The 14,947-nt window shown below is 37.7% G+C and overlaps 1 protein-coding gene and 1 pseudogene across 1 annotated transcript; one reads left to right on the forward strand and one right to left on the reverse strand.

Moving 5' to 3' along the window:
• Positions 1 to 4,157: 4,157 nt before the first annotated feature.
• LOC113341364 (protein trichome birefringence-like 2) lies at positions 4,158 to 5,734 on the forward strand. The gene is made up of 5 exons (XM_026586270.1): positions 4,158 to 4,421; positions 4,575 to 4,722; positions 4,869 to 5,056; positions 5,396 to 5,461; positions 5,545 to 5,734. The coding sequence occupies exons 1-5, from the start codon at positions 4,237 to 4,239 to the stop codon at positions 5,732 to 5,734; spliced, it is 777 nt and encodes a 258-aa protein (XP_026442055.1). The 5' UTR covers positions 4,158 to 4,236.
• On the reverse strand, positions 5,028 to 7,096 carry LOC113341461 (annotated as a pseudogene).
• Positions 7,097 to 14,947: the final 7,851 nt, after the last annotated feature.

The raw sequence follows: 14,947 nt of genomic DNA on the forward strand, positions 1-14,947 counted from the left end.
TAAGGAGATAATCAAGCTACAATATTGTATCTGCAAGGAAAGACAAATTTAGTGAAATGGCAATGCGTAGCAGTTTTAGAAGAAGTTAAAGTGGCAGCAGCTAAACTAGTCTCTTTCAAAGGTTTCCAGTATGTAGATAGAAGAGCTAACAAGGTGGAAGACTTGTTAGCAAAGGAAGGGAGAAGATCTAATAATACAGCTTTTTGGTCTGATCAAGCTCCTAGCTTTTTATTTCCAGCAATAGCTTTTGACACTGTCAAAGCTTATAAATTATGTAACTCTAATGACAATATCTTTGTATCTCGTTCTGCCATTGTTAATCCAACAAATTCAGTCATTGGAAGAGCAACTCAACATGAGTTACACCTTGTTTGTTTGCAGCTGACTCGGCGTCTGGGTCTGAGTCAACCCCTGACTCGCGCCGAGTCAGCAGTCAGACTGTTTGGTTTCCAATTTTGGTAATCCCTGACTGGGCGCCTGAGTCAAGTTCAACCCCTGACTCGACCCCTCGGGAGTCAGGTATCGTAATATCCCTGAGTCATGAGAGTTAACATCTGAGTCGACCGAAAAGGCTAAAATATCCTCGGCCTTTTAAAACTAAAATGTCTTTTCCTTTCTCATTTTTTCGTTCTTCGATGGAAAAAAACAAATTGGGAGAACGAAAAAACCCTATATCACCTTAATCTTTATCAGCTGATCTTCTTCATCTTTCTCAATTCATATTCTGCATCTCATTAAACAATTTTACTCATCTTTTCCATCTCTTTAAACCCATCTGAGTTATTATTATTATTTTCTTTTTTTAAAAACATCAACTTCAGTGGATGAGATTTGGGAACATGAGTTTTTCTTATTTGGGAACATGAGCTTTTCTTATTTCGGAATATGGGTTTTCTTCTAATTGAGTTCTTAAATGGCTTTCCGGGAGAAGGAAGAGGATAAAAGTTGTGTGAAGGTACAAATTTATTTCATATATTGTTTTCTTATGAAATCGGTTTTCATAGATTAAATTATGTCAGTTTCTATTCTATGGGTCAGTTAATTTGATGCCCTAAGCTTGTTAGCATCTAGTTGTTTGTAGAAATGCCTAAGAGAGAAATAAATCAAGTTTTTGAATGACATCTTGCATCTTCAGCTACAAGCAGCTTCTCTTTCAACACATTAAAATAAAAATATTGCATAGTTTTACTATTTCTAACGAATATTTATGATTATGTACTTCGCGTTCAACACTGCTTATTAACTTATAATTGTGATTCTTGTATACATGTGCGGTGTTTGTAATGCATGAACAAATAACTTACTGACACTGCCAGCATGCCCTATACCTAATCCTGGCTAATGGTATGTATATGCTAAAGTTAGATTATGTGTGAATATGGAACATATGCAGTATGGTTATATAATAGGGATGTAGGTGATGCTTGCATCTACGTTTGATGGGAATGGGTCACCAAAGAATATTGCTTTTGGCATATTGAAAATTTTAAAATTAGATTTATCGACCGAGTATTTATGTGAATTTTTGTTAGAGACACTTGAGCCTATTTTCTCTGTCTTATTTTGTGTATATCTTATTCACAAATTTCGTAGCTATAATGTATCCTATAAACACGTAATTGATATGGAGATCAACAAGACATCACAATTGTTGGTGCTGAACACTATTTGTTTTCTAATTTGAGACCCTAGATTATTTTGGAATTTTTTTAGGTAGACGTATAACTTTGGTAAGCTGTTGGTGGTTTGAGTGTCCATGAATAGTTTTCCTCTATTTGAATTAAACAGATGTCAATTTCTTTGATTCTCACTGATTCATTTTCTTTTAAAATTCTTTCTCAACAGTAGGTGCACTTGGTGGAGTGCAGCAGATAAAGAGAAATGGAATTTTCCCACTTATTCTCCACTAATCCAGTAGTACTTGGGCACTAGAGTAGTGGCTCGTTTTGTTGTCGAGTGGAAATCAGGATGGATATATGATACATGTACCTCTCGAACAACTTTGGCCTCACAACGTGGTATGTGCTACAATTAATGATGTTTTCTCTCTAAATGCTTCATGCTTGATATTTGATTACTAGGACTAATAAATTGGGTGTTATCAATGCTACAACATGCTACTTAATCCCTTTTATTTTGGTAATAGCATTGCTGGTGAATTGTCTAGTTTGCATGCTTGTTGTCGGGTTTTTATATGATATCTTTCGGATGAGTATGCAAAATACCTGTCTAGCAACCTCCTTAAACTTGATAAGTGAGTATATTTTTTCTCTGCAGTTCTTTAAGATTTTATCAACGGTGGTGAATCGACATCTCTTTTGGACTGCGTTAAGCTGACTGTCAGAGCCTTAATTGCTCTTGCGGACGCAATTCCACCAGCACGAGCTGGTCTTGCTTCTGTGGCCCCTAATGGAACAGATGGGTCCTCAGCTTTCGTCAAACAAAATGCTTTTGCACCATCTCAAGGACCATTCCCAAGTAGTTCATACGTTACCCAAACTCCTGCTCCAGGGAATCCTCCCTTGAATGATGTTTGGGAGTCAAGGAATGCATGGTGTTGTTATATTGCTTGCTCGTTATTGCCCATTGATGTCTCTGTTGTACTAAGAGGGCCTTATTGGTTACTCACAGTTCACTTCTCGGGACAATTTGATCTTCTTCTTTTTTTCTGCAAAGAGTTTCCATCTATATATGTGCAAGTTACAGTTCAGTTGCTACTGAACATACTATTATTGGTGAACGAAAGCAGATGAATGTATATGTTCCCTTTTTAGTTCAAGGTTAAAATGAATGGAGAGTAAAAAAATGATACCAGATAACCCATTTCTATACAAGGGTATTTTATGTCCAAAAAAATTGAGTCAGCTGAGTCAGGTCTGACTCGCAAAACAAACACATTTTCTGAGTCAGACCTTAGTGAGTCAGATCCAGATGAGTCAGGTGATTCCAGTCAGATCCAGATGACTCAGATCTGGACGACTCAGATGAGTCAGCTGCAAACAAACAAGGTGTTAGTCTCAAAAGAGTCTGAATTAGCAGATTAACGGTGGCTCAGTAGTATAAGTCTTACTTTCAAAAAAAAAACAAAAAAAAAAGAAAGAAAGGCCTTTAGACATGTAACCATGTTAATTGAGTTGGAAATTATGCGGCTGATTCTGTACACAAGTAAATCATTCCTCTGGATATTGATACTGTTGATCTAGGACTGACAATTCAGTAATTTTCCTAACAAATTTCTTCTTTTGAATAAAAAAAATAAATCATTGGATCTTATTTGCTCTTAATGATTGAATGTCAAGTAAACTTGGAATAACCAATCATAGATTCACTACTTAGAATAATGTCAAAGGAACCTTTAGATATATTCGTAACCCGCACCAAGCGCAAGCAGGGATACTGCTTGCAAATGAGACACCATCCTTGATATTTTGGTATTCGTGCGAGACTTGAGAACGGCTTATTCCCAAAGACTAGTAAAAAAATTGCATCATTGACTCATCCTTGCATCTACTTGCCTATGCAACCATAACGTAAAAATTTGGACAACTTATTATATTGCAAAATCAATGCATCGGGCATATACAAGAAGATGGAGGGGGAAATCTTCCATCTAAACCACTATTGTTTCTATCAAGGTATCTACTGCATTAACTCTAGTCTTTTTTTTTTTTTTAATCACGTTCCGGGTGTAGGAAAGGATATGCAAAAATAGACCATTCAGAAAAATCTCTGCAGGTCATGAAGAAGCTTAGGATTTCGGATACGTTAAGTCACTTATTAGGAACAGCACATCCTCGCCGTCGTCTCATTATGGTTCAAAGAGAAATGGATTACTAGCATCAGTGTTTCTTGGTTTTTGTTTCGTTCTGGGAGGTTCGATACTTGTTCTTACAATTATTAGCTTCATGTGTCCATCTTTTTTTCCTCAAAACCATCTCGATATATACTATATCAAGTTTTCATTTCCCCGTTGGCAGAACTCTCCGGCCGGAACAAGTATTAGTAACATTACTTCTACTAGTAATAATACTCTAATTGATGAACATACGGAAATCAGTTTAAATTCTACCTCGTCAAGTATTGTTGTTACTCCTGGAGCATTAGTAGTCACAGAAAACACTTCAGCTCCAACCTCATCAAGTAACAATTTTTCTAGTGATAGTAATAGTACTAAACCATATGATCAGAAGAAACTAGGAAACAGTAGTGAAAATTCTCCTGGTGGTGGTGGTGGTGATGATTGTGATATTTTCAATGGTCAATGATCGAAAACCGTATTATCTTCCGGGGTCTTGTCCTTACATCCAAACTCAAGCTACCAATTGTTATAGTAATGGAAGACCTGATGTTGAGTACTTAAAATGGCAATGGCAGTGGCAATCTCACCCGACAAATGCAGGGTGCAGAAAGAATATACCGAGGTAATTTATACATCTTACATATGAATAAGTACTTGGTGTAAGAAAAGCGCAAGCGCTACTAAAAAAGCTGATTTTGGGCAAGAACAAGGCATCTGATGTGCATTTTGACCTTTGTGGTAATTTTAATTGGGGTTATTTATCTTTCTTTTGCAGCTTCCTCAATGCAACTGATTTCCTAGAGAGATTGAGAGGAAAGAAATTTGTTTTTGCAGGGGATTCCTTGAATAGGAACATGTACAAGGCAATTTCAGATAAGAGCAGAATTATAAGCAGCGGAGGAGATTTCACTATTACATACAAGGCAACTATTCTTAGTTAGTGTAATTTCTTAATTATCTATATATGCTTGCATTGAACTTGGAATGGAAGTCCTTCTCCCTGTTTGTAGTAGTAGAACAATCCTTTTACGCGTACCCATGTTTATAAAAGCTTGTTCTTTTCATCCAGGACTACAATTGTACCATAGCATTTGCGTGGACTGCATTTCTGGTAAACCATCTCGGGGTATTTACACCAGAAAAGGAGACCCTGAGATTGGATTTGATTGATGAGCCATCAGCATCTGGATATCGTGACGCTGATATTATAGTTTTTGACGCATGGCATTGGTGGAATTATCAGAAAACTCATGACGGGTATGTACCATGGAGAATCAAAAATTTCACCTCATTTCCTTATGGCATAACTTTATAATTATAGCTATTTGCCTCAGAAAATACTAGTTTTGAATCGCAGAATTAACTTTTTTCAACAAGGCGATTACTTGTATCCAAAACTGGATATAAATATAGCATACACGAAGGCCCTTACTACTTGGAGTAATTGGATTGACAAGAACATCGATTCTAACAAAACCCAAGTTGTTTTCAGAGGATTTTCACTTAACCATTTTGCGTAAGTAGTTTCTTTCCGTACCATCAAGTTACCAGGGTAGTTAATCATTTCATCTTAACCCGCTTGGTTTCGATCTGCAGAGGAGGGAAATGGAACACAGGTGGAGGATGCAACCTGGAGACGGAGCCAATTCCGAGTAAACATATGTAAAGGCATCCCCTACACAGTTGAAAATACTAGAAGACACTCTTGGAAAAATGAAGATTGATGTACTGTATCTGAATGTCAGTAAGCTTACGTATTATCGAGCTGATGCACACCCTTCCGTGTATGGAAAGAATTACAATGTACAGGAAAGAATTAAAGCTCCTCAGGACTGCAGTCATTGGTGCTTACCAGGTGTACCTGATACATGGAACGAGTTGTTGTATGCTACACTTTTGAAGGCTGGTAAAGGATCTTTTGGCAATCAACCGTAATAAAGTTATCGGTGTATTCAATGAAATCTATCTAATAGAACGGAAAATAACTAGAAACATCAGTGTTTAGGTAGTATGAACCTAGGAAAAGTGCCATAACAATTCACTGTAATACAAGCAAGAGTAGCATGTTTAACTTAGCTGGTTGCAGCTTTGTAGCAACCATTATTTCATTGCATTAGCAATACTCGAAAATCAAAACTAAGAATTTAGATGTCTAAAATAAATATTGAGTTTTTCAACATGCATTGAGAATCTTTGCTTCTGTATCAAGGGTGTCAGGATTTTGAAAAGGGCCAAAAGGATGCACATTTTCAGATTTTCTTCCTTCAATGCTACACTAACAAAAAAGAGTTATTGGAAACTCATACCAGTACAAAGTCAAAGAGTTGGAGTGTTGCATGCGAATTTTCCAACGATGCTAACGTGCTTTCGGAAATAATACTTGGATTTGGTTAAGAAGGCATCCACAAAAGACTGTCGGAACACGCAAAAGGCAATCATCTTCATCCTCGTCACTCACATCTGCTCTTTCGCTCTAATCCTTCTCCATCTCCTCATCGTCATCTGCTTATAAAGCTAAATTCGTCTTTCGAATCTTCTCAGCTTCCTCCCATTCTTTCTCTCCATCTGCCATCCAGACTTATAGTCTCCTCGATCATCTGCTTACAAACTTACAAGAATCCCCAAACCCACAATGCCCAGTCTGTTTATAATCCTTACATATATCTGGTTGATAATCCCACCTTGTAGACGCCCTAATATGAGCAAAACCCCCAAGTGGTCCATGTGCTCCACCAGCTTTCTTACCAGAAACTGTAGTTTCAGTTTCTAACGTCGCTGTATCGTGTTGCACCTGAATTCCTTTCGACGACTCAAAATAAAATCTCCTAGACTCAGCGGCAGATTCTTGATTTTTTCCAGCCAATTGTTTTGTCGATGTCCCAGTCGAAAAATGTAACTTATTATCAGGTTTGGAAGCCAATTTGGGTTTTTGAATGATCACTGAAGAACCTTTAGAATCTTCTTCTTTCTCGTCCTCTTCGAAAGAAACCACACACTGGTTCATTAGATGGTTCAGTGGATGATTGTTCAGGTACATTAGAATCCGCCATAATATCGTTTCCTGATAGTGTTCATGACAAAAAAAAATAAAAGAGTTGGAAGAAATTAGACAACTTTGAATCAATTCGGAGAACTTACCGAATTGAAATTCAGAGTATTCGAAGAAATTTTTCTAGGGTTATATATGAGAAAAAAATATTCGAACCTCCTCTCTCTGGATGATGATTAAATCAGATCATGGGGATTGTAATAAATTTGGTTTCAATCTGCCAGAGAAATTTGGGTTTTTTTGAAGAAAAGAAGAAGAAGACGAGGATAGAAGTGGTGGCGGTCCTTCTGCCGGTTTATAACTGGGCTTTGTTAACAACTTCAATTTTGGGACCCACCAATTTTACTGCTTTTCTGAGTGCTCAGCCCAATTCAGCTTACAAACAAGGGGAATCAGGCAGATCCGACTAGGCATGGGACAAAAAGCACCCGGACACTACAGATACGCAAAAGGAAGTGCCTTCCATCGAGCAGTGCTACGTTAACACCCAATATTACCGTGTAAAATCCCGCAGGATGATCCAATGGCCGAGAAAGGAAGCGTGCTTACCATTTGGATATGAAAAGGTAGAAGTGGGTCCCCATGTATCTCACTCGGTATCTTCCTCGGGATTTACTCCTGGTATACATAGCATTATTGCCTTCCTTCCCCGTCGTGGGTTAACATGGATGCTTTTAGTGTGAAGCTTGGAAGGATACCGCTAATTTCCTCTCTCCCTTTCTCTCGGTCCCGTATTTGTCCATGGTTTTTTCCTTTGAATGTCCCCTATTTAGCATTTTCGGATCAGTTTTCATCCACTAATAATGCCATGAATGAATAACAATATGAATAAAACATATTTAGGAATAGAGACTGCCGCATTATTTGCCTCTCTAGGTACAAATAACATTTCCAATGTTTAAATCTTTTTAATAAACTAAGATAGTATTTGATTGTATTGTATGTTGTCTACTTGACTGTACAAAGCTTTTCATTGATTGCATTTACCATTTTCCGATTACCCATCAGGGTTAGGTATTCGACTCCATTTGCCCATGTTGACTTTATTGCTTTAATTACAGTGCTTCTGCTTATTGATCCTCAAAATAGATATGTGAAACTCTTCATCTTTTATTCGTTAAGGTTGTTCTTAAGAGGTGGTTAGTTATCCAGATTTCTCAGCTAACTGAGTGTGAGTGTTCCGGATTCGTGAGGTTTGCTAGCTTTGTCTATTGCAAACGGATTTCGAAGATTTAACCTATACAATCTATACGGAAATCAAATAGACTTATTTGTTAGAGAAAGATTCATATCAAAAGTCTTCATTTAGGTTTAAGCAACTTGTAGGCTGTAAAGGACGTCAACTAAGGGAATGAATTGCTAGAGCTTTATGAGGTTCAACAAACGAAAGGAGAGCGACTTTAACTTAATTTCTTGGAGGCTGAATTCGGTCTCAACTACTTTCCAGTGCGAAGTATGGTAGTAAGCTAGTGTATGTAGCGGCATAGAAGTGTCAGGGATTGAATTTCCCAAATGGTATCAGAGCCGACGACGGTTCACCTGCCGAGGGAAAGAGAATATGTTGGAAGGGATAAATCAGGTACTGGACTCATGAGGGTAAGGAAACGTCGGAGATCTGGGATTGTGTATAATAGTAGGCTAGTGTCTGTAGCGACATAGAAGTATGATAATAAGTTAAAAAATATAATGCGGAAAAGGGAAAACACAAGACACCAGAAGTCTTGTTAACGAAGAAACCACAATTATATAAAAACCTCGATACCTCGTCCATATTTGAACACCGAAATGTATTAAGCCGCTACAGACACTAACCTACTATCAAACTTCACACTGGAATGTGGTTGAGACCGAATTCACCCTCCAACCAGTTCGGTTGCAGTCGTTATCCTTATGTCTCTTGAATCTTGTAAGGATTTACGCAATTGATTTCCTTAATTGACATCCTTTACAGCCTAAGAGTTGCTTCAGCCGAAGTGAAGACTTTTGATATGAATCTCCCTATAACAGATAAGCCTATTTGATTTTCCTTTAAATCAAAGATCAAATCTTGGAAATATGTTTGTAACAGACAAAGGTAACAACCTTCAAAAATCCGTAACACTTATAATCAGTTAGATGAGAAGTTTGGATTCTTAACCACCGCTCAAGAACAATCGTGAACTAATCAATTAAGAATAATTTTCTGATATTTATCTTCAGGAATCACGAAATCTAAGACGAAGAGAACTTTTTGATTTCTATCTATGTCGCTCCCAAAAGAGAATACTAAAACCTCAATAACAGAAAAATCAAGATACACCAATTACCAAGGTAAAGATTGTCAGACCTGGCTTCACGAATTCCTAAGTGAAGTCTTTCAGCGACCTATTTATATATCTCAGGGGGAAAACTAGGTCAATAGAGGACGACTCTAGCAATCAACTAGAACATAGAAGTGTTAGTGATTGAATTTACCAGTTGAATGGGTGTCTTTATTTATAGATGTTCAACACTGAGGGTGTAATACCCCGATATTCTTCAGTGGTTGGCCGAATGGAATATAAGTAACACCGAGGCCTTTTCAGCACAATTTGCTCCAGAGTTGGTAAAAAATTGTACAGTTAAGCGTGCTCGAGCAGGAGTAATCCAGGAATGGGTGATATCCCGGGAAGTTTCTGTTGGATTACCGCCGCGATGCCCTTTGAAAACCCTACACTAACAACAGAGACTAAGTGGGGACTGTATCTGTGAAGGGTATGGTCATTACAAATGGTATCAGAGTCGACGACTGTTCACCTACCGAGGGTGAAAGAGTATGTTGGATGGGATAAATCAGGTACTAGACTCATGAGGTGAAGGGAACGTCGGATATCTGGAATTGTGTATATTCCGGAGCCGAGGACTGCTCCAATTTAAGGTGGTGGTATTGTAATACCCCGATATTCGACAGTGGTTGGTTGAATGGAATATAAGTAATTGTTTTTCCTTCCTAAAAATGATTCCTTTTCAACACAATTGGCTCCAGAGTTGACAGAAAACACTGTAGTTATGCGTGCTAGGGCGGAAGTAATCTAGGGATGGATGGCCTCCCGGGAAGTTGCTGCTGGATTACCGAAGAGATACCAGTTGAAAACCCCACGTTACTGTTTAGTGGGGACAATATCGGTAGAAGTTTGGGTCATTACAGAGGGTTCCTTAGAATTCAAGATAAGATAACTTGACATTCAAGCAAACACTTTCTTTGCTTGGATGAAACTATATTTAGGATTTTAAGTAAGCATCTGAGAAGTTTGTCTTGAAATTACATAAAAGAATATATGATATTGTCTGTGTACATGAATCGTGTATAATGATAGTTTTTTGGAAATATGCCTTTCGAACTAGTAAGCGATATTGTGTTCATTAAGTACTTAAGACTTTAATCATGATGCATCTACACAACGTGTTTTAGTGAATAATGATTCCTTAGAGGCGTTTGTGAGAGTCATAGCAATGCGAAACAAATTTATAAAAATTGTCTTTCAATATCTGCTAATATTCACTGGGATGGTTGGTGAAACGATTGGTGAACCGCTAGCCAGCTCGTGAACTCAGGGTACTAGGTTTTGTGAACTGTCCTACCGTTCCTGAACTCAAATGTCTACGGTTTGTGAACCGTTGGTTATTTCACCACTTAAGATCACCATCGTTCGTGAACTGGGTTGGTGAACAGTCCGATTTAGAACTCAACTTTTGTAACACTCTGAGTTCCGGACTAGGGTCAAACCCATATGGAGATCCGAACTCGAAGCATTACGGGTCAGAAAGAGACTTATGTATATATTTTTTTTCTTCTAATTTTAGTTTTATACCAAACATAATTGAATCTAACTTTTATATAATATGAAATGAAACATATGAATTCACTAATCATCTTTAACAATATATTTGACAAATATATTAATTTAAATTACATTTCAAACGATACAATAATTAAACTATCTTCTTAGTTTCCACTTCCAACTTCCAAGAAATATGCAAGGATGTTAATTGGGGTGATATGACGGCTCAGTAGAATGCATTCCCAATCTCAAAACAAGCATAACAATATCAATGAGTTAAGTGACATACAATATAAGCATGCAACACAATTTCAAGTAATCAACAAGATTACTACATAAGTATTATTTTCAATAAATCATCTAATTTTATTTGTTCAATCATGAATTCAAAATATTAATATTATTGTCAACAAATCATCCATTTAGGATTCAACGCATCAATTCACAACAACAATAATGTTTCTACAATTCATCCATTTAAGTTTTAACACATGAGTTCATAACATCAATAATGTTCTCAACAATTCATCCAATTAGATTTCACATGATTTCATAGCACCAATAATATATCAACAATTCATCCAATTAAATTTCAACACTTGAGTTCGTAATACCAACAACATTTCCAATAATTTATCCAATTACATTTTAACACTTGATTCACAAATTAATATTGTCACCAACAAACCATGAGTATACAATACCAAAGTAATTGTCAACAAGTAATTCATCAATGATTCAACACATTCATTCACGTATTAATACAGTCACGGAGAAACCATGAGTTCACGGTACGAAAACCTTGGTTCGTACATCCACCTATCGTTTACCGGCACATACAACCACCATCGATGGTTAGGAACAAAAGTTCCTATGCGGTTCATACCCATCTGCTCTCGGGAACCATCACCCGTTCCATTCACGGTACGAAGACCTTGATTCGTACATCCACCTATCGTTTACCGGCACGGACAGCCGCCATCGATGGTCGAGAAACACAAGTTTCCATGGGGATCATCATTACCATTTAACTCTCGGGGATCATTACTGTAGCGTCCCCTAAGCTTGCAGCTTACTAATCCAAGAGATAAACTATTGTTAGAGCACTGCTCGGTCGAACTTGCATGCGTTTCTATCTCAAGCATGTTTGTCAATGTTAGTGATCAAAACTATAAGTCTTTATTTCTAGTCTACTAATAGCTAAGTCTCAGACTAGGATATAAAGTGTAGTTAATCTCAACGACTCCATGGCGATCATCATACAAAGACGAAGAACTACTCAAGGAACTGGTGAAACTTCATCAACTAAAAGGTATGTAGAAACTTGAACTTATCTATCACTCAAAAGTCTGTCTACTCTATATCCTACCTTGAGACAAAAGTCGTATTGCTATATAGACTACGATTATACACATTTGCTATTTCGAGCCGAGTTTATCTCGCTTATTTATTTATCGAAATATGTGCTGGTAAGCTTTCACTTTGGTCAAGTTCATCTTTACTAGTGACGAAAGTCATATTAAGTTTCAATTACTTGAAAATTGCTTTGACGAAAAATGGTTTGTGAACAACAACTATATAACGTCCTCTAAGAATGTTTCAATGATTGAAATGAGAGTTTAGATTATATAACCATGGTTGGATATAAACATTATGTGGTAAATCCTACGTGTGTAAGTCCTTATTCCTTGAACCAAAGTATGCGTACTTTGCTGCTAAGGAAAACCGGAACTCAAGTCCGCGTACTGCCGGAAGTTGATATCCCGTGAATTTCTGTTGGAGTTTGTGAACTGAAAATAAACTTATTCCGGGTACTTAAGTCCGCGTACCAGTATGCGTATTTAAGTTGGATATTTTCTAAGAACGATTATTCGTGAACTTAAACTTATATAAACTAAGGAATGCATATTTGCATACCGTGGCTATAAAGTTCATGAATCGATTCGACTGAATCAAATCGTTTTTGCTTCGATTATGTCTTGTATACTTCTATAAGATCTAAGTAATTGAACAACTTTCAAACTAGTTCATTTGAGTCATTTGAACTAGTTATGGTAAAGAAGAATATGGTTGATATGAAAGTGCTCATATGGATAACCATTTGGTTAACTACTGCTGAACCAACAAAGTGTACATGTTTGGGTACGGTTACATGCACCTAAATAAACGTGCATTTCATTTATGTGCAACAAGCTAAGTTTCGATCTAACGGTTGAAAGATATTAGCTTGAATCTAATCAGGTTTTCATCTAACGGTGAATATTGAATGCTTTGTTACTAAGCTAACATTGATTGCAAACCCTGATTTAAAAGACTGTTGATGAGTGCTAAAAGTGCATATTTCTATATATTTTTCTTGGCATTTAACTCATCTTTTGTGCATTAATTCTACATTTTATCCCATATTCTGTATTTTCATTGTTTTCAAGAATAAATATTTTTCTTAATTAATTTTGCATTTTTAGGTAATAAATAAAGTTTGGATGAATAGCGGAGCGGAAAAGAGCAGAAAAGCGGTGAAAAGCCGGGAGGAATTACACAAGGAAGCCGCGAAGAATGTTGTGCACAAGATCAAAAGGCTAGAAGTGGGCTTGAAGAGGAAGAATTGTTCTTTAAGAAGATATGGGCTTGGAATACCCAAGGCCCAAAACCCTCACCCAAATCCATTTCATATATCCATACCCGCCTTCATCTTCAGCCGTCAGATTGGATCATCTCAGCATCCTACGGCCGCTTCATCGTCGTGCATCGAAGTCTAAAGCTCCTGTCTAACACTACAGCACCTAACTCCATCTTGAGCCGTCAGCTTCGTTGTACTTCAGCATCCAACGGTCGCTCCTTGCTCCCTTCCATCTCGCCGTTAGATCGATCTATCATTTCCGCATCACACGGCTCAGCTTCGCGAAACATCAAGATTTGATGAGCCTGCTCAACACCCAAACAACCAAATACCTATACCCGCAAAACAAACAACCCCTTCCTCAAACCCCATCGACTCCATCTTCTCCCTCACCCTCTGCAACACCACCATACCCTGCCGCACCACCATCATCACCTCCACCAACTCCGTCTGCAGCCTCTCAACCACCACCATCCTTCATCATAACACACCAACCCTAAAACCCATCATCACTACCACTTTCACCAACTCTATAGACTTCTATTCCACCAATTTCACGCCTCACCAATCTCATGAACCCTAGATGTGAAATTGGTAGAATAGGTTGAAATAGAGTTGTAATTAGAGCATGGGTAGACGCAGGAGAAGGAATAAAGGCATGGGTCGAAGAAGATTGAGTGATTTCAGAGAGTTAGGTATGTCAATTTTGCTTTTTGTAAGATTTCGAAACCCTAACTGCCCTGATTTGGGGATTTTTGTGTAGGAACCCTAATTGATTAATTTGGGTATAAATAGAAGGTGTTTTGTGCTGTTGTGGGTATGCCTGGGCTAGCCAGAGCACCACCTTAGAGGCCTGGACTAGCCAGTGCTCTCTACTGTTACTTCTTGTTTAATTTCAAATTCAGTAATTCCAATTGTATTTGTTCACCATGTCTAGTGTGTTCTAATTACTCTTGCTAGGGTGTAGATGAAACCCTTAGTCATATGTTGAGAAAGTTTCTGTTCAATTTAATGTTCTTATGATGTTCACTGTTGTAGGATGATTACTAGCTAAAGCATTCAAATGCACTTGTGATGAGTTGTACTGTGAGAAGACAGTTCATGCTAGGAGTGAATTAGATAACATAGCTAGGATTATTATCCATTTTATCCTGTTAGGGATGATAGTTAACTAAATTGATCAAATGAACCTGTGATAGGCTGTACTGTAAGAAGACAGTTTATGCTAGGGGTGAGTTAGTGAGAATGGTTGGCATATTATCCATTTTATCCTTCCCTGGAAAGGAACAAGAACATAAGTTGAATAGTTATTGCCTTAGCTTAGGATTATTGGGTGGATTCAAATGCCCTAGTGCTTTTAGTTACTGTCACTAGAAAGATTTAGAAAACAACACCATCTCCCTCCAAGCCCCTGTGGACAAACCCCTGCTTATTCACTTTCTACTTGAGATCTTGTGCACTTGCAGGTGTAAATATAACCATAGTTTTAGGTTTAATTCCTGAGCTATCAAGTTTTTGGCGCCGCTGCCGGGGACTCGGTTAGCGGCGCTGTTGTTGTTTTTGTTCTACATTTGTTTGTTGTTCTCTGCATTTGTTTGCTGTTGCAGGTCTTGTTGCTGGCTAGCCTTTGCTAGCTAGCTAGCTAATTGTTGCCTGTTGCTGCTAGACCTTTCTTAACC

Source organism: Papaver somniferum, unplaced genomic scaffold, assembly GCF_003573695.1.
Source record: "Papaver somniferum cultivar HN1 unplaced genomic scaffold, ASM357369v1 unplaced-scaffold_29, whole genome shotgun sequence".
Classification (NCBI taxonomy): domain Eukaryota; kingdom Viridiplantae; phylum Streptophyta; class Magnoliopsida; order Ranunculales; family Papaveraceae; genus Papaver; species Papaver somniferum.

Excerpts from the sequence above, each read along its gene's own strand:
- LOC113341364 (XM_026586270.1), top strand. The coding sequence starts at position 4,237 with ATGATTGTGATATTTTCAATGGTCAATGATCGAAAACCGTATTATCTT. Across the intron at positions 4,422-4,574 it reads TGCAGAAAGAATATACCGAG|CTTCCTCAATGCAACTGATT; the intron begins GTAATTTATACA and ends TTTCTTTTGCAG. Across the intron at positions 5,057-5,395 it reads TATCAGAAAACTCATGACGG|AGGAGGGAAATGGAACACAG; the intron begins GTATGTACCATG and ends TTCGATCTGCAG.